The sequence below is a fragment of the Trichoderma camerunense genome, assembly GCF_050948025.1.
Source record: "Trichoderma camerunense strain CBS 138272 chromosome Unknown V8C40scaffold_17, whole genome shotgun sequence".
Taxonomy (NCBI): Eukaryota; Fungi; Ascomycota; class Sordariomycetes; order Hypocreales; family Hypocreaceae; genus Trichoderma; species Trichoderma camerunense.
Window position 1 is genome coordinate 41242 of NW_028145353.1, and position 18288 is coordinate 59529.

General features: G+C 52.7%; 6 protein-coding genes across 6 annotated transcripts; 4 read left to right on the forward strand and 2 right to left on the reverse strand.

The window, feature by feature from the left end:
- Positions 1 to 1232: 1232 nt before the first annotated feature.
- On the reverse strand, positions 1233 to 3469 carry V8C40DRAFT_253006 (translation initiation factor eIF2B subunit gamma). Its single transcript, XM_083217501.1, has 3 exons — positions 3080 to 3469; positions 1503 to 2882; positions 1233 to 1420 (listed from the first exon to the last, which is right to left on the reverse strand). The coding sequence occupies exons 1-3, from the start codon at positions 3258 to 3260 to the stop codon at positions 1293 to 1295; spliced, it is 1689 nt and encodes a 562-aa protein (XP_083069695.1). The 5' UTR covers positions 3261 to 3469; the 3' UTR covers positions 1233 to 1292.
- A 235-nt stretch (positions 3470 to 3704) lies between these two features.
- On the forward strand, positions 3705 to 5723 carry V8C40DRAFT_253007 (uncharacterized protein). Its single transcript, XM_083217502.1, has 4 exons — positions 3705 to 4557; positions 4623 to 4728; positions 4786 to 4813; positions 4887 to 5723. The coding sequence occupies exons 1-4, from the start codon at positions 3967 to 3969 to the stop codon at positions 5293 to 5295; spliced, it is 1134 nt and encodes a 377-aa protein (XP_083069696.1). The 5' UTR covers positions 3705 to 3966; the 3' UTR covers positions 5296 to 5723.
- Positions 5724 to 6168: 445 nt separating this feature from the next.
- Positions 6169 to 9802, forward strand: V8C40DRAFT_73968 (Spt20 family-domain-containing protein). The gene is made up of 2 exons (XM_083223372.1): positions 6169 to 6655; positions 6718 to 9802. The coding sequence occupies exons 1-2, from the start codon at positions 6298 to 6300 to the stop codon at positions 9639 to 9641; spliced, it is 3282 nt and encodes a 1093-aa protein (XP_083069697.1). The 5' UTR covers positions 6169 to 6297; the 3' UTR covers positions 9642 to 9802.
- An 885-nt stretch (positions 9803 to 10687) lies between these two features.
- V8C40DRAFT_253011 (autophagy-related protein 27) lies at positions 10688 to 12572 on the forward strand. The gene is made up of 3 exons (XM_083217503.1): positions 10688 to 11332; positions 11400 to 12018; positions 12087 to 12572. The coding sequence occupies exons 1-3, from the start codon at positions 11062 to 11064 to the stop codon at positions 12280 to 12282; spliced, it is 1086 nt and encodes a 361-aa protein (XP_083069698.1). The 5' UTR covers positions 10688 to 11061; the 3' UTR covers positions 12283 to 12572.
- Positions 12573 to 12936: 364 nt separating this feature from the next.
- Positions 12937 to 14772, forward strand: V8C40DRAFT_253014 (acetylornithine transaminase). Its single transcript, XM_083217504.1, has 2 exons — positions 12937 to 13191; positions 13308 to 14772. Exons 1-2 carry the CDS (start codon positions 13069 to 13071, stop codon positions 14574 to 14576), a joined length of 1392 nt encoding a protein of 463 aa, XP_083069699.1. The 5' UTR covers positions 12937 to 13068; the 3' UTR covers positions 14577 to 14772.
- Positions 14773 to 14775: 3 nt separating this feature from the next.
- V8C40DRAFT_253017 (glutamate decarboxylase) lies at positions 14776 to 17367 on the reverse strand. Its single transcript, XM_083217505.1, has 5 exons — positions 16631 to 17367; positions 16536 to 16563; positions 15850 to 16458; positions 15120 to 15755; positions 14776 to 15059 (listed from the first exon to the last, which is right to left on the reverse strand). Exons 1-5 carry the CDS (start codon positions 16909 to 16911, stop codon positions 15006 to 15008), a joined length of 1608 nt encoding a protein of 535 aa, XP_083069700.1. The 5' UTR covers positions 16912 to 17367; the 3' UTR covers positions 14776 to 15005.
- Positions 17368 to 18288: the final 921 nt, after the last annotated feature.

The following is an 18288-nucleotide window of genomic DNA, read 5'->3' on the forward strand; positions in this document are numbered from 1 at the left end:
CCTCTGCCCCCCCCCCTTCCAACCCTCGAGATCTTGGTGTGCTCTTCCAATGGGGATAGCGCCGATAACCCAACACTTTTCTCCTCGGTTGACATGCAAAAGGCGTCTCTCGTGTGGGGGGAAGCGAGGCAAATCATCATCATCACACACACAGGCCGTGTTCCAGACAATGGGGGTTTCAGATCAGGTCGAACTGTAGTATTGACATGATACTCTGGGGGGATTTCGGCAGTGACAATGGTTATCAAAATGAGCGTGTCTATGCCAAGAGCCCTCCCTTGGAGTTCGGGACGTCATAGCAGCTCGGCTTCTCTCGCGTTCGTCCTCAGAGCAGCCCCCCTCAAGCTAGATGGAACACGGAAGCAAGCAATGGCAACGAAAAAAAGGTCACAAGGCGCTTTACATGCTACTCATTGGCCGAAAATATGGACGGGTTCTAAATGGCAAATGAAAGCCGATCAAAGGTGGCATTGGTGGGTGGCTTGACTTTTTTTGTTTCCCTTGCAGCAAGCAAGTTTGAGTGCCAACAAGGACGAGGACGCGGTGTGGCGGTGGCCAAGGATGAAAATAGAGTCTAACTTGAGAAAAAAAGAAGGATAGGGCTAGCGTAGCGATCGTCACTCCTGGAGTGGCCTGATGAGCTGGTCTGCCATTGGATTGCTAGACATGATCGCTTATGAAAAATAGTGAAAGAGAGAAGACGCTTGTGTGAAAATAGTGAATGAGAGAACACGCTTGTGGAAGAGAAAACAAGGCCTAAGGTAGATAGTACCGCGATCGTTGTCAGTTTTTTCGACATAAGCGATGTACTGCAGGCAGGCTTTCTGCCTTGGAATTTTCAGCTGGACTTGGGTGGACTTGAACTACTGTTGAGAAATGTCTGAGAGTGGTGTGATTTCCTCTTGGATTGGATTGGCGGGATATGCATGTCTCAGTGTGGTTGCGATAAGTCACTGCGCGGGGTTGTGAGGTTGCGGTTGTAGGGTAGGTCGGTTTGGTCGGTGTAGGAGTTGTGACATGCTACGAGAATGATGGATGACTTGAGAGTAAATTGATGTTATTGAATTTGTGCTGTTATCGTTATTGAAATGGATGTTGGTTTGGGGAGTAAGTATGGAGTTGAATGGATTAGATGTAGGGTGGAATATAACAGTTGTGTTGCTGGTAATATCCTCACCTACGGCACCCCTCTCACTAGCGAAGCTCCAATCATGTATAGGGAATCAGACGTGTGTAGATGTTCCTCCACGAGGAAAGTAATTTCACTTTTTTCTATTCGAATTTTAGATGCCTTATTCCATGTCTACGTCCTCTCCCGTAGCAGCTACTTCTTCATCCATATCGTGCAGGACCTCCTCCATTTCCGCCTCGGTCGCCTCTAGACCTTCAGAGCTCATGAGCTTGTTATCCTTGTCCTCGGCTATATGGCAGTAACATATTAGTACACATGGAAGTAATGATAATGTTGTCAGAGATAAGAGGAGAAAATGGGAGATGCTTACTGCGAGGCTCAACAATGAGGTTCTCCTGCACCTCACAGTCTGTGAGGACAGATCCCGCTCCAACGATACACCGTTTGCCCAGGATACATCTTGTGAGCTTGCATCCTTTTCCGATAACGACGCCTTCCATAAGAAGGCACTGTGACAACTTGGCTCCTTCGTTAATCTGGCAGCCAGCACCAATGACAGTCTCCTTGATAGATGTCTTCTCTTCAACTGTGACATTTTCCGCAATCAAGCTGTCCTGCTTGGTGATGGTGGTGCGAGGCTTCACGCCTTCGGGATACGCGACTTTCTTTGGGTGAGCATAGGGAGAGTGGTTCTCGGCATCCTCCTCGATGGAGGGAAGTTTAGCTAGTTGAAGAGAAATGGCAAGCAGCAGCTGTGCTGTGTCGACACGGCGCACTATTGAACCAGGAACTTGGTCTTTTTGTGAATGAATGTAGGCCAAGATAGAGGGCGGTTCGAATTTTGATGCCGCCGAGGCGGAACCATTCTTGTCGCCTGTGTATTGACCATCCACGGCAATGTTGATTGATGAGATAGATTGCCTCGAATTTTCCTGGTTGCCGGGAGCGGATTCGGCCGGTGATGATCTGCCTTCCAGCTCAGACTCATTTTCATCGCTGTCGTCGTCACCGGCGCGGCAGACCTCACTAAAGGAGAGCTTCTCGGCCAATCCAGATTGCCATCCCGCCTTGGCCCACCACCCCACTACATCTTCACCAATGCTCTCCAGACGCTCATTCTTCTTGATGAAGTCGAGGATCCACCGGGGAAAGATGTAGATGTGTGCATCTCTGTGAGTCGTGTACATGCGGACTCGGGGGTTGGCCTTGACTAGTCCGTGACGGATTGGAATAGCCTTTCTCTCCTCTGTAAGATCGTTGAAAGAATCTGTGGGCATGGAGTATACCAGTTTTGACACATTGGGGAAGATGGATCCTTTGGGAGGGACGGTAGGGGAAGCCGGCAAAGGAGCTGTAGCAATAAAGTCCGTCTCCTCACCCTTGACGGGCGCACTGGCTTTTGTGTTGTACCACACACCGAGGCCGCCGCTGTATCGAGTCTGGTGGCCGTTTGACAAGTGTTTTGCGCCAAGGAGATCCGTAAGACTGGCGGATTTCACCATCCAGGCCTGGAGTAGCAGCTCACCCGCAAGTTCGCAGACGAGATCGCATGGCAGGACAACAAAGTCACCTGTTACTAATTCTCTAACCTCAGGTAGCCGCAAAATCTCAGCGGTGCCCGTGTTTTGGTCTAGATCAGCGGGAGCCAAGACATCTGGTCGTGGCAGTGGCAGAGCTGTGAGATAGGGGTTGGTGTTGAGAGCAGCTGTCAATGCTTTTGAGGCTGATGGGGGACAGATGAGAGTTATGTCTAAGAGTTGTCAGCGGCCATCGTTGGATGAGAAGCATTTGGTGGTCGTTGTCAGAGCATAATAGTACGACCGCATATACGGAATACGGAGTATATGGGCATGGATGTCGATGTTGCACAAAATATGAAGCTCATCTGCTGAGATAAAATCTCAAACAGGGAATATTAGAGCTGGAGAAATAAAGAGATGCGCTTACTTGTGATGCCGGTACGGAGACAAAAGTCGATAGGGTACCACACCATAGGGCGGTTGGCAATGGGCAACAGAGCCTTTGGGTTCTCATCTGGATTGGAGGTGAAGGTTGGGAATGACGAGCCAGGCCCACACAGAATGAGGGCTTGAAGCCCGGTTGAGGCCATCGACAAGGCGTGAGGCATCCTGGTTGGAGGGGTCTGTGATGGCGGACAGACACGCGGAATAAAGGGCTGTGGTGCTTTGTTGAGTGGGCTATTCGAGATATTGAAGACCGTTACGGGTGCCTCACAAGCGCCTGTCGAGTGAGGTTAGGATGAGATGTAGATGCCGCCTTGTAGACGGAGAGTTGACCGGGGTTGTGAATATCTTTAAAAATCTCCCCCACTTGAGAGTTTGCAGTGAAGAGTCATAGCTACAAGGCAAGGCTGAGAGAGAGTTTGCATGTGTGGCGCAGCTTGCAAGATGTGGCTGGTGCTCTCTCATCTCGCTCATCAACAAAACAGCCAATCAGAGCACGGCATTCACGTGCGCGCTCGCAGCCTCGGTGGCGCGGGATTTAAATTGCTCCACCGCCGCAGCAACCTCGGGAGCGGCGCGTTGCTGGAGAGAGAACTCCACATTGTTGACATGAAGCAAGCTGAACCCCCAGCCACCGACTTGTTGCGACACACCTTCGACTAAGCCGGGCTCAGCTCTTCCCCCACTCAGCTCAGCACTTACAAGATCCAAGCTTGTTTATTCAGTCCGAGCATTATTTTGTATAACCGCGGCATTGTTTGCATCTTGTTTTGCATCTTTGCAGCCTCTCTCGACTGCCCTCGGATTGGGCATTTGTAGCCAGTTCCGTTCGTGACCGCACTTGCAAGCGATGCCACGCTCTTCCGTCTAATGTCGCCTCCTTACGACAATCACGGCTCCTCCCGCAGGCGAGGCGTTTGGAGCCATTGGGTGCCTCTTGCCATCACCCTGACCGTGGCTACGGCCGGTCTCGCCGCTTGGGTATGGAGTCAGCGCAAGGAGACTGTTGAGGACCACGCTGAGGCAGAGCCCGACTTGGACTACGAGAATGCCGACTATGGGGAGAATCCGGCGTATGGCGCCGAGAACCGCAGACTGGCGCCGCCGCCGGAGCATGCCCAACGCGACAGCTATGCGACCGGCGCTGAGATGACCGAGGGCCAACGGGGAACGCGAACGGCGAGCGCCTTTACGTCGCAGCCGCAGCATTTCTTCGACTCGGCCGGAAAGACGGTTGCCGCTGGAGTCGCTGCCGCCGGCGCAGCTGTCGGCAAGGCGCTGGCCTCGATCCGCGAAGAGGACAGGCCCGAGCACGAAACGGGCGCCTGGCCTGAAGAACGAGAGCTCAAGAGAGAAAAGGGACCCGCGCCGAGCCTGAAGAAGCGCAAGACGGTTGCCATTGTTATCTCTGCCGATTCTCAGTTTACCGACGACGACGATGACATTGCTCATGAGCATGCCGTGAGTAAACCCCTGCTTTGTTTTGCTCGTCGACATCGTCAGCAGCTACTAACCAGTTGAAATAGTCCATCCTGAGCCACATCCCCAAGCACAATGACCTGTCTGCCATCAAGCTCTTTGTCCTCATCTATGCACCAGGCTTAAAGGACAGCACGGCTGATGCTGCTACGAGTAATCGCCCGCCTCCTTCGGTTAGCTCGTCATTCTCTAACGTTGGATATGATCAAGCTCAAACTCCCGAGGCCAAAAGCCCAGTGTAAGCCCACTTTCCTTACCTTGACATGTATGTTGATTCATGGGATAATGCTAATGGTTATGCTTTCGTTTAGCATTGGCGCTACGGCAGAAAACACCTTGTTCAATGCCGTGTACTCGCATGCCTTGGCTCTAGTGGACAAGGAGACCATGATCCTTCCCTTCACCACCCCCAACGGTCACACCCACATCCTGCGCCACCTGCAGCCCGACATCGTCTACCTCCAGGAATCTCTTGCGGGCGATAGCGGTAGCTACATCACTAACATCCAGACCTGGCTCCGACACGACATTGTCCTAGTTGTGGGCGCCGAAGACGGTTCTGGCGGCCTGGCTGATAGCGAATCCGAGGCGGAGAAAGCTGACAAGGTCGAGAAGTGGTGGCAGAAGCCCGAGCGCGTCGGTCGCGGACGAGGCATCATTGTTGTCGACAGCGTGCGCGTTAATGATGATTGGGCGCGAAGAGTTCAGGGCCGGGAATGAGGCTTAGACGGTACGTATCAGGATATTAATGAAATGGAAGGGAAGATACCAGGACGTTGATTTTGTAAATTTGTATATACATATTTTTTGGACTTGATCTCTTATTTTTACCAGTGCGACCTAGTGCTATAGTTACTCTTAGTTGGGGAGATGAAGAGGATATCGCAATCGTAACGTACCTGTATCTACCCATGGCATGTTTATAAACACCGTGCTTTACCGATTTGGCTCACATATCACGGATAGAACCTGGCGAGGGCTCAAGGCCACATGGGTCAAAGTTCAAATACATCCGATTTAAAGTTCGAGACTTGATGTTTTTTTCTTTTCTATTCTGCTGTTTTGCTGTTGCTTTGATTCTGGAGGTGCCTTATGCAGTAGGCAGTTGGCCCCAACAGCCAATAGCGGCGCGCAGATCTATTTCAACCTCTACCAAAATTCTTCTTTCAACACATAATCGTTGTCGTTCCAAAGCTACCTTATTCATATACAAACGAATATTAGTACATGCACTGGTATTACTCATGTAAAAACGCCCATCTCTCGTATACTTTGCGAGTGGTTGGTTAAAAAGGGTTGAGGCGGAGTCACGTGATAGGTGAGCCTCGGGCTTTGTCAGTCAGTTCAACGTCTGCTCAACTTCACCTCAGATGGTCCCTTATGCGCAATCGCCAAGTCGCCGGCAGAATCCAACTACTCCCTATACTCTCGTTTCTGCTAGACGTCGCCAGCGGCTCAACCATCACCGACTGATGGATCACTGCTAATCTCGACCTCTTGCGCCTCTGTTCGGCCGTGGTCACCGGATCCACGCTGAGCAATCGTCTCCACAACCCACTAATCTCGCGCCGCGACTCCAGCTTCACGTCTCGTCATCCCGAACTGCAATTGCGGCGCAAGTAGATGCTTGCGATCGACGCCGCGAGACACGCCCAGCAAGCGCGGTAGAAGCCGGGGTCTCAGGTCCTGCAACACGCGCGCCGTCGTGCATCCGGCGTCACGATGGCACCTACCAACGTCACCACTGCCACGGCAACCGCCACCACCACGGCGGTGCAGCAGAACGGCTCAACCAAGATTAAGCGACCGGTGCCGCCAGGAATCCAGACCAACGGGGCTGCCTCGTCAGCCTCATCGCCGTCGCCGTCCATGGCGAACAACAAGCCGCCCAGCGCGAAGCAGCCGCCTAATTCCGCCAGCGATCGGGCCATCACGGCCTCAACGGTTCGGCCCATGGCCCGGATCCGTCGCGATACCCTGAACCAGGCGGCCGGGCGCAATTCAAGAAATAGCGCGGGGATGCGATCGGCTTCGTTCGCAGCAGATATGGCGGTTCATGGCTATGAACCCCCACCATATGGTAATATCATGACCCATGTTGGCACCATATTGGCGTGACTCTAACAAGGCATCCATCTACAGTTGTCACCGATGCGTACGTATTAAAGAAGCATTTGGGGCGACCCCCCTCGCTGGTCGTCCATATGCACCCTACACATTTCCGCTTCGATGGTCAGGACGGCATGTTCCAGTATAAGTCGCCGATGAGGATGTTTCTCGACCATGTGAAGAACCGCACTATACCCCACGATCTTCTCTCATACTTTATCGAAGGCAACGTGCCATTCTACGAGGGATGCCTCATTGTACAGATTCACGACCACAAATCTGTAGCCCAGGCCAAGGGCGTCAAACGACCTTCATCCGCCTCTAGCGCTGTTGTACCGTCGTCTATTCACAACTACAACCAGTGTCTTACGCCTTCACCCCACGTGCCATACCCCAAGGAAGAGCAGAACGCGGGTGAAGTGGCTGGGAAACCAAAAGAAGAAGCTTCAAAAGAGACAGATGCCGATGAAAAGGACGCTGATAAAGAGCCTACCCCGAATGTACCTGTGGACACATCAAGCAAAGTTGCCGCGAAGCCAAAGATTTATACTGTCGTCCTTCACCCGACGGCCGAGAGTATACAAATGGATCTCGTGCTCAGAGCTTCTACATCCAAAATCAATGGCGATGCCCGTGCTACTAATGACAGTTCGGTCATGGCACCTCCATCAACCCCCTCAACGCTGGTGCCGCCGACACCGACTACGGCAAATATGCAGCCGCCTGCGAAGAAACAGAAGCGAGAAAAGAATGAACTGGATAGAAATGGCTTATATGCTTTCGAAGGCCAGGTATTACTCGCAACCAATGCACCTCTAATGCTCGAGCCGACCAAGAGCGCAGAGGAGACCATTGCCCTGCTGGAAGAATGGTCACATCCCAGCCACAAGGAGGACCCGCCCAAACCAAAGACGCGCAAAAGGACTGTGGCCGAAATGGCCGCGGACGAGGCTGCTGCTGCGGAGCTGGAACGCTATATGCTGGTTCTGGACGATCGGCTTGCCTCAAACTCTACCGGTGCCCAAGGCGCTGGTGGCGCAGATGGAGATGGCGCAACTGGCGCAGCTACCTTTGAGCCTCGATTCGAACGCTTTAAGCTCATTGAAGATATTAAGAGAGAGCATGCCGAAAAGAAGGAACAGGAGAAGCTTAAGCAACTTGAAAATGACCGGAAACTGCAGCTCCAGAGGCAACAGCAACAGCAACAACAGGCAGCAGAACTCGCTGCCCAGAGGCAAGCGGAACAAGAGAGGGCGCGACGCGAGGCTGCGGCCAGGGAGAGTCAGCTTCGTCAAGCCGAAGCACAGCGACAGGCACTGGCTGCTCGTGCTGCAGCGTCAACTCCCGTAGCGCAGCCCAACAGCAACCAAGCGCAAATGAACCAGACGCAGCACGCTCACCCCTCCGCTCAGGGCGGAGTGGTAGCCAACGGTATGCAAAACGGCGCCCCGGCAGTTCAGCAAAACGCGATGCCAAACAGTATACCTGGCCCAGCCCAGGCCCGTTTCCAGGCCCAAATGTCTCAGGCTCCAGTGTCCTCGCCTGTCATCAGGCAGGGTACTCCCCAGAATATGTCGTCGCCGATGGTGGGAAGCGTCCCTATGCAGCAGACCAACTCCAGCATGGCAGCAACCCCCCCTCGGCCCGCTTCTGTTGTACAAAACCCGCAAGTATCGCACGCCATGTCCAACAGAAACAGTCAGCAGAGTCATCCCTCCAACACACCTCGTATGCCCCACTCGACGCCAAATATATCTCATGCCACGCCTATTAACCGGCCGACAATGGTTGCAACTCCCCGCATGACCCAAGCGAGTCCTCCTCCTGCTATGATGGCCCAGAACTCTCAGATGGGCCAGCAGATGATGATGAACGGCCAAGTTATGAACCAGGCCAACCCTCAAGTTATGGCCCAGATGGCTCAGCAAGCCCAACAACGAGCCATGTTGCAGCAGCAACAGCAACAGCAACAGCAGATGGTGGCCGCCGCTCTGCAGAATGGTACCTTTAATGGCGTTAACATTGCTTCACAAGGCGCAGGCATGACTCCTCAACAACAACAGCAAATGATGCAACTGATGCAACGGCAAATGATGATGCAGCAGCAACAAGCACAGCAACAGCAGCAACAGCAGCAGATGAACCCACAGCAGCAACAGCAGCAGCAACAGCAACAGCAGGCACAGCAACAGTGGGCTCAACAATACGCTCAACAGCTGCAGAACATGCAAGGTGCTCAGATACGCCAGATGACACCACAAATGCAGGCTCAAATTCAGCATATGGCGCGAATGGGCCAGATGAATGGACAGCTAGGAAACATGATGAGAGGCCAGATGAATGGGCAGATGATGAATGGTAATGTCAATGTCAATGCCAACAACATGCAAGCCATAGTAGCCATGCAAATGCAGCAGCAGCAACAGCAACAGCAACAGCAGCAGCAGCAGCAGGCACAGGCCCAAGCCCAAGCCCAAGCGCAGGCACAGGCTCATGCTCAGGCCCAGCAAGCCCAGGCTCAGGCACAAGCTCAAGCCCAGGCACACGCCCAGGCTCAAGCTCAACAAGCACACGCTCAGGCTCAGGCCCAAGCACAGGCGCAGGCCCAAGCACAAGCGCAAGCGCAAGCGCAGGCACAGCATCAAGGGCAAGGACCTCAGCAAGCACATGGCAACGCTACCTTACAAGTGCAAATGCAGGCCCATGCCCGCCTTGTCTACAATCGCCTGATGGGAGTGGCGGCAGCTAAATTCGGCGGTCCTGAAAACATACCACAGGATACGGTGGACAAAATCAAGCAGCAATCCTATGCGCAAGCCCAACAATCAGTGAGAGACTTGGTTCAGCGGAGAGCCCAGGCGCAACAACAACAACAGATTATGATGCAGCAGCAACAGCAGCAGCAGCAGGCAGCAATGCAGGGCATGGGCGGTATGATGGGGCATCAAGGAATGTAAATACGAGACGAGATGTGGGCAAACGAAAAAGAAGGGAGTATCTGAACCTTTCAGAGGAAGAAGCACGCCAGCTACAGTCCAAGAAACACCTGGGAATGAGCGTCTTGGAACATGGGCGATGCCAAAGAAAGGAAATGACGGCTGTTGACATACATGTCTTTTTCACACACGGAGTTCAGGAAGGCTGGTTACAAATTTCGGCAACGTCAGGATTTACCGCGTTTGGGCAACAATGTTTTAATACCCTATGGAATGATGCTTTCTGTGGTGGCAGGTTAACCACGATGAGCTTGCTTTGAGTTTTTGTTTTTATTCTTTTTTTTATTCTTTTTGCTTCTTTTTGTGCTTCGAGGAGAAAGGGGCATTATATGTCGGCTTTTGGACTGGCTCATACGAACTAACGAAGTCGAAGTCGCTCGGCAACTGGCGTTGGAAGGGGGGTGGTTCACTAGGATTGGTGGTGGTAATGGAGTTGACATGCTTGTATATTACCAGTTTTGAGAGCAGCAGAAACTTTGCGTATTGCAATAAATGAAGAGTTTGACTATTTTCTGTGTACCTTATGGTGACGATGTGTTAACATGGTGGTGTGCTGCTTTGGTTTGTCGAGATGGAATCAATCTATGGTTGGGTACCTCAGATCAGGTACTACACCTAATGCGGTGATGCATTGTGTACCTCTTGTTGGTGCAGTAGTGCGCAGTAGAATGGTCGGATAGCTTTGTACCTACATACAGAACGTGCATCTGCTATTACGTTAGAACAGGTACCTATCTAGTAGTGCTGCTATTTCATGCTAAGGTGATGTCTTGATTCCATTGCCCAAAGCACCCTGTGATCACAACTCATATCCAAATAACTTGGAATATAGATAGCTCGGGTACTATATCCTCTATCCCCTGTATTAATCCCACTCTACGGACTATCAATGCCCGCGATTGTAACCCCCTTTTTCCCGCCGAAATCTGCTGCACACCGCTTATAAAGAACCGAAAATCGTCGTCCAGCCCCGAAACGGCGGTTGTCACGTGCCCCCGGCCTGTTCGGGGAGGTCCCCAAAGCAATGACGGAGCGTCACGTCAAGCATCCAAGCCGTCCAGTCCAGCTTAGCCCCATTTGCTTTGCGCGAAAGCTTGACGTGATTCCAGGCTGAAGCAAATCCTGTGCATCCTTTCAGCAGCCATTCTTTTTGCAGCCTGTGCCTGATCATCGCCTCTGCCAGAAACTTGAGCATCGCTGTCGGTTCCGTCTTTACCTGTTTCTTTTTTTGCGGGGGAGTGTCTCTGTCGAGCATTTATCTGTATCTACTGCCTCTTTGACCCCATCCGCCTCCCCTGTTTGTCTCTTCTCTCCCCTCCGTCTCGCCGCCTTTAACTTTTGGTCCTTCTCCTCACGATACTTTTGGACCTTTTTCGTCACGATGCAGCCTCCTCGGTCGTCAGCGCTGCTGCTGTCGCTGCTTCTGGCGGCGCCGGTGCACGCAGCGACGATGCTGAGCTGCAACAAGATCCTGGTGGACGGACACAACTTTGATCTGTCGCCGCTTGGAGGGCCGCACTCGGTGGTGACGTCGCGATTCGAGTCTAGCACGGGAGCTCACTCCAACACTACGTATACGGTGGACATTTGCCAGCCCCTGAAGAAGAGCGGAAAGGCAAAATCAAAGGAGGAGTGTCCCAACGGAACAAGAGGTGAGGCTCATCTTTCTTTGTTACTTGGTCATTTTTGGCTTTCGGAATGTCTAACCAACGCTCGCAGTCTGTGCCATTACCCGGTTCCTCAAGGACGACCAAGACTCCGTCACAAAAGTCGTTGCCATTGCGGGTGGACTTGAAAATGTTGGCGGATCGCAATTCGAATACGAGGCGACGAGGCTCAAGAACAGCGACTCAAACTCGGACTCTCAGAAGGAGGGCCTTCGACTGGTCCTCAAGGGCGGTAAACACCCTCTCACCGGCCCTGTCTCCGAGCGAAGGACCCAAAAGGCCGTCATCGAGTTCCTGTGCGACCCGGAAAAGACTGGCACTGAAGGCGAGTGGGCTTCTGAGGATGAGTACGAGAAGGCTCCTTCGACAAGACGACGAGCAGAGGATGACAAAGGAGACAAGAAGGAGAAGGATGATGACAAAAGCGGAGAGGATGGCGACAAGGACAAGGACGATGACGGGAAGCAGGACTCGGCCATCGAGCATCAGCTGAAGAACGAAAACGCTGCTCTCATCTGGGAGGACTATGCTAAGGAGAAGGATTCCGACGTGCTGCGGCTGACTTGGTATACCAAGCATGCGTGCGAGAAACGTGATGGCGGCAAGGATGAGGACAAAGAACCCAGCGACTCGAGCGCAAGCTGGGGCTTCTTTACTTGGTTTGTTATTATGTAAGTGCAACGCAAACTACTCCATGCGAATCTGACGATCTTGACTAACCGCTCCTTTCTTTCGGCAGCGTCTTCCTTGGCATTGCGGCATACTTGATCTTCGGCTCTTGGCTCAACTATAACCGTTACGGCGCACGAGGCTGGGACCTCCTCCCCCACGGCGACACCCTGCGCGACATCCCCTATCTCCTCAAGGACTGGACGCGCCGGGTGCTCAACACCGTCCAGGGCGCTGGCAGTCGCGGAGGCTATAGCGCTGTCTGAGCGATAACAAAAAGAATTCATTTTCACGGCCCCAGGGGTGGAATGGGATGGGAATAGGTGGGACACGACGCGATGGCTGCGAACAAAGGGTTATACAATGCACAATGCTTGGGGTTCTTGGTACTTGATTTTCTTTTTTCCTAATCCCCTTGTCAGTTTTGGCAAGGCGGCGTTCTGGTTGCATACTAAGACTTCCGTTGCGTTTTGTTTGGGCGGTATTTGTAGAGACTGTATTTATTTTTTTGGGTTCTACTATTGATAATCCCATACAAATATGTTTTATCATTTCCTTTGCTTGTTCACTCGTGATGCCATTACTGGACTGTAAATGGTGACGATGACTACATGTCTTTGTATGGAGTAGGATACCTTGGATGGAGTAGACTACTAGGTAGTATATTCCCGATATATGGAGCAAATAGCGGTCCCGCGCAGAGCAAAAGACTCATGCTCAGGCTTGGCCCGAGATCAAGATAGGAGATACGATGACTCCGTTCGATCCAACAGCCCATTCAAATGACTCAATTGCATGCATGCAAGCCAGAAAAAAATTTGTGTCGTCACAGCACACATTTCGCCCAAGACCAGCGATAGCGGAGCTTTATCGATAAAAACAAACGCAAGGGCGTGTAGGGAAATTATATATCGCTCCCCGCCACCAGCCAGCTTTAAAAGCAGTGCAACTTTCAGCGTCCCCAATTCCTGCATTTCGTACAAGAAGTGCGAATTGCGTTTCATTTTTTTCTCCTTCTTCTTCTTCTTTTTTCTTTACTGGGCCTGGGAATTATGGCGGCATTGAGGGTTTCGCTGGCGAGTTTGGCGAGGGGGTCTGGCGCTGGCGGGCGCATGATGTTTTCGACGACGAGGGCGGTTGCGAGCTTGTCGGCGAGTGTGAAGCAGAGCATCAAGGTGAGTTTGGTGATCTTTTGTTGTGGCCAGCAAATCAATTAGATTTCAATTGATTGACTGTCTGTCAATTTACTGTACTTCACATTTGGCTGACAAAGTTATCTTTGGATTTGCAGCGAGATGCAGCTCTGCCGAACCCCGATCCCGCTCCAGATTCGCCCAGCGCGGCGCTCGTCAACGAATTCGCGCCGTACATGGTCGCGACATATGCTCGGCCGCCGCCTGTTTTTGTTCAGGGCGAGGGTTCGTGGTTGTGGGATATTGAGAATCGCAAGTATCTCGATTTTACGGCGGGAATTGCTGTGACGAGTTTGGGGCACAGCGATCCTGAGTTTGCGGACATCATTGCCCAGCAGGCCAAGTCACTGATCCATGCTTCGAACCTGTACTACAATCCCTGGACCGGCGCGCTGTCGAAGCTGCTCGTCGAGAAGACGCTCGAGGCGGGATGCATGCACGAGGCATCAAAGGTCTTTATCTGCAACTCGGGTACCGAGGCCAACGAGGCCGCCATCAAGTTTGCCAGGAAAGTAGGCAAGATTGTCGATCCGTCCGGCGAAAAGGTTGACGTTGTGTCGTTCCAACATGGCTTCCACGGCCGTACCATGGGCGCTCTCTCCGCGACGCACAACCCCAAGTACCAGAAGCCCTTTGCGCCCATGGTGCCTGGTTTCAAGCAGGGCACGTACAACGACGTCACTGGCATCAATGACCTTGTTAACGAAAAGACATGCGGTGTCATTGTCGAGCCTATCCAGGGCGAGGGAGGCATCTACGCTGGCAGCGAGGAGTTTATGGTGGCGCTCGCCAAGCGATGCCGTGAAGTCGGCGCTATCTTGATTTACGATGAGATCCAGTCTGGTCTTGGTCGCACTGGCAAGCTGTGGGCTCACGGCAGCCTTCCCAAGGAGGCACACCCGGACATCCTGACCACGGCCAAGGCCCTCGGCAACGGATTCCCCATCGCCGCCGTCCTCGTCACCGAGGCCGTCGCCGAAAAGATCAAGCTCGGCGACCACGGCACCACCTTTGGCGGCAACCCGCTCGCCTGCCGCCTGGCGCACTACGTCGTGTCTAAGCTCTCCTCTCCCGAGCTCCAGGAGAGCGTTGTGGCCAAGTCCGGCATCTTCACGGACCGCTTCGCCAAGCTGCAGGCCAAGTTCCCAGAGCTCATCACGGAGCACCGCGGCCAGGGACTCATTCTGGGGCTGCAGCTGACGGAGGATCCTTCGAAGATTGTCACTGCTGCGAGGGAGAGGGGGTTGTTGGTGATTACGGCGGGGACGAACACGTTGCGGTTCTTGCCGAGCTTGGTGATGACGGAGGAGGAGATTAACCATGGGTTGGATATCTTGGAGGAGGCTATTGTTGCTACGCGGTCGTAGTGGGGAGAAATGTTGTTGAAACTCCCTTTGTTTTATGAGCCCTGGTTTTTGGTTTTACGTGTATAATGTTCTGGCGGGTTTCAGTATGGTCTTGGTATGGTTGGGAGTCTTGAAAATGTATAAAAGGTGTTGAGTGTTAGATATGAAAAGCATTACGATGGTTCCATTTACATATCAATGTTAGGAGAGAGGAAGAAGACAAAGTAAAAGAGTATGTCCTATATAAAAAGTATGGATATTGTCGTTCCAACCTCTCATGGTCAAAAGACTAGAGTGGCCCGGCAACATCACATATAAGATGTTAAATAGACTACGGCTAAGATCATTCTTTTCGTAAGTTGTGGTATTTACTATTCCTTCCCCTATTCCATCATGTTTTTGTTCTTTTTTTCTTTCTTATATATCCCAAGCACGCCTCTCTCCTCCAGATTAGCAGATGGCGTGCGTCTTTCCAGTCTTCCCCTGCAAAGAGTGTCCCTCGCCCTTTACGCACACACTTCTGTTAGTTTTCAAACATCCATTGTATCCTTTATTCGTACTTACCGAGTAGTGCTTCGAGGCGTGGTGCCTGCTCTGATGCTTGTTCTTGCCATGCGACGCAATGTGGTCCCTGATGAACGCCTCCTGTCGCTTGATCGTCTCGGCGTCCGAGTTCTCCAGCATGCCCAGACACAGCTTGATGTCGTGGATCAGCAAGTCGCAGCGGCTCTTGGAAAAGTCCTCGCGCACCACCACGCGCAGCATCTTCATCTGCTCCGTGTGCGGCGCCATGGTGTACGCGGGAACCACCCAGCCCCTAGATCGTAGATGATGAGCGAGGGCGAACTCATCGTAATGACGCTCCTTGCCGCCCTCGTCGGGGGTCTTGAAGCGGAATGCCACGAGGGGCAGGCCTTGGCCGGCGCGCTCGGACATGATGACGAAGCCGTCGCGCTCGAGGACCTCGGTGAGGTAGTCGGCGGTGCGGGTGAGGTTGCTCATGATGGACTCGTAGCCCTTCTTGCCGAGGCGGATGAACTGGTAGTACTGGCCGATGACCTGGGAGGCGCCCTTGGAGAAGTTGAGGGTGAAGGAGGACTGCTCGGCGCCGAGGTAGTTGATGTTGAAGATGAGGTCCTGGGGGAGGTACTCGTGGGAGCGCCAGACGACCCAGCCAACACCGGGGTAGACGAGGCCATACTGGTTGGTTTTGTTTATTAGAATGAGAAGAGAGAGAAGGGGACAGAGGAAACGGAGAGCAGAGACAGTTAAAATGAGAAAAGGAAACACATACCTTGTGGCCCGAGACGTTGATGGACACAACCTTGGGCAGTCTGAAATCCCACTCCAGGTCCGGCAGAACAAACGGCGCAACAAAGCCGCCACTGGCAGCATCTACGTGAATCGGCACATCCAAATTCTTCTCAATCAGCAGGTCATTAATGCCCTTTACATCCTCATAGTGGCCTGTGTAAGTAGTTCCCAAAATACAAGCAATACCAATCGTGTTCTCGTCAACCAAGTCCACGGCCTCCTGGGGATCAATCGTGTACCTATCCGCCGTGCAGAACACGTACTTCTCCTCGACCTCAAAGTACCTAGCGGCCTTTTCCCAGCAGACCTGGACGGCGGACGACATGATGATGTTTGGCTTGTCGGTGGGCTTGCCCTCGGCCTGGCGGCGCAGCTTCCAGCGGCGCTTCATGGCCAGGACGCCGAGCATGATGGCCTCGGAGGAGCCGATGCACGAGGTGCCGATGCTGTCGCCGCCGGCGGGGGCGTGGAAGAGCTCGCCGATCATGTTGACGCAGCGGTTCTGGATGTCGGCGGACTGGGGGTATTCCTCGTAGTCGATGAAGTTTTTGGAGAAGGCCTCGGTCATGAGCTTTTCGGCTTCGTCTTCCTGCATCGTCATGTTAGAGCTGGATCAAGCTATATGTGTAATGTAGGTAGGTATGGGTAGGTCGAGCAGAAACGCACCATGTAAGTCGTAACGAAAGAAGCCAAGCTGTCAATCAAAGTCATTAATTAGATATCATTCTGCTCGTCTCAATTCTCGTATAAAAGCAGCTTACTTGAGCTTGGGGTTGTTATCCAAGCTGAGGTGGTCCTTAATCATGTGGTACGCAACATCCTTGGGCATGGCGCCGCTGGGTATGCAGTGCTTGGGCAGGTCCTGGCCGGCGAATTGCGAGCCGTAGACGCTGGTGGTGAACTCATCGGCATAGCTGGACAGCTTGACCTGCGAGAGACTCTTGTGCAGAGGTTTTCCTTCCACGGCGAGGGAGGGGCCGCCGGCCTCTTGGCTGGAGGGCGTGGCCGAGCCGGATCGGCTGATGGCGCTGAGGTGGACCATGATGGACGAATTGATTGATTGGATTGAGCTCTCAAAGTAGTGAGGATGAGAAAGAAGAAGACGAAGGAGCAATTCAAAAATTGAAAAAAGAATGGGAGGAGGGAAATATATAAGGGCGAGCTCGAAAGATGACGACGATCCGGGCGATTGGGCTGCGAGCGGGTACTATTTCTATGTTCCCAGAGCAACACGAGGCCCGTCAACTACGCCATACATCAACTCGGCATGTCATGATGAGGGGTTCCCAGAGGGTACCTGTACTTGGACACAAAGCAAGCATCCACGGAGGGGGCCTAGGACCGTCTCCTGACCTATCTCCTGCGTCTGTTGCAAAACGTCCTTTTCCCTTAACCAACTAGTCGATGCAGGACGGATCACCAATGGCCGGCCGCCATCTCCGGGCCATGGAGGCCCCTCAAGCCACGGGGAGCTATTCGAGAGCGAGCTGAAGCTCCGGGAAAGCTCCCAATGGGTAGCAAGCTGGCGGGGGTTGCTGGAGCTTTTGTCACATCTTGTATTCAGACGCTTGACTTCAAGGAGAAACCTCTCCCCCCTTCTCAATGTTAAACTACTACATGTAATCAACGCGTGTTTTTCTTCTCTTTCGGTCTCGTAACTACGTGTAACTTAACACACACGGGGCGATGGGATTTCACAGCCCAGCTCCTGTTTTTTGTCCTGCCCCCTCTTTCAGTCTTCGATGTCATCTTCCAGTCGTTCTTCTTCCCAATCCTTGCTTATGGCTGCCCCTCCCCCTCTATCCTGCAAGCTAGTGCTAGTTAACACCTCCTAGAACTGCTTGCTTGCTCTTATGCCAATGCTTCCAAGCAAGTGTTCCCCACTAGCGCTTCATCGGATCTGACGGCTAAAGTCCCCAGTTGTCCAAACAAGTAGATGATGTCGCTTTCGTCACAGCTTGGCAGCGGCCGATCCCATTACATGTGCCGGCGACCCGGCCTTGCAAAAAGCTTTTGTGGCGGCCTCCACCGTGGCGCTGGGCGCCGTTTAGACAGAAAGATGCAGATCGAGAACCTAACCTCTACGAAGACACTGAGAGACTTTTTTTCTTTCTATTTTCGTTACTTCTCCTTTATTAACGTGAGACATTATGTATTTAGGGCGGTGTTTACGTGGCATGTTCTCTTTTGCTTCGCCTTGTTTTCGGTGTACGAGTCGGGGAAGTTGCCGGTTTAGACAACGGAGCCCATTGAAAAGTGCTGATACTTGGCTGTACTTCTTGCCATGCTGTATTACTCGTACGCTGTCTCCTTACTTTTCTCCTTTATTGATGCCCAGTGAATGCGCGTTGAGCTGTAAAAAACACCGCATGAGGCATATCCGGGGAGCGCGAATAAGAGCCTGGTAATTTCAGTAGTG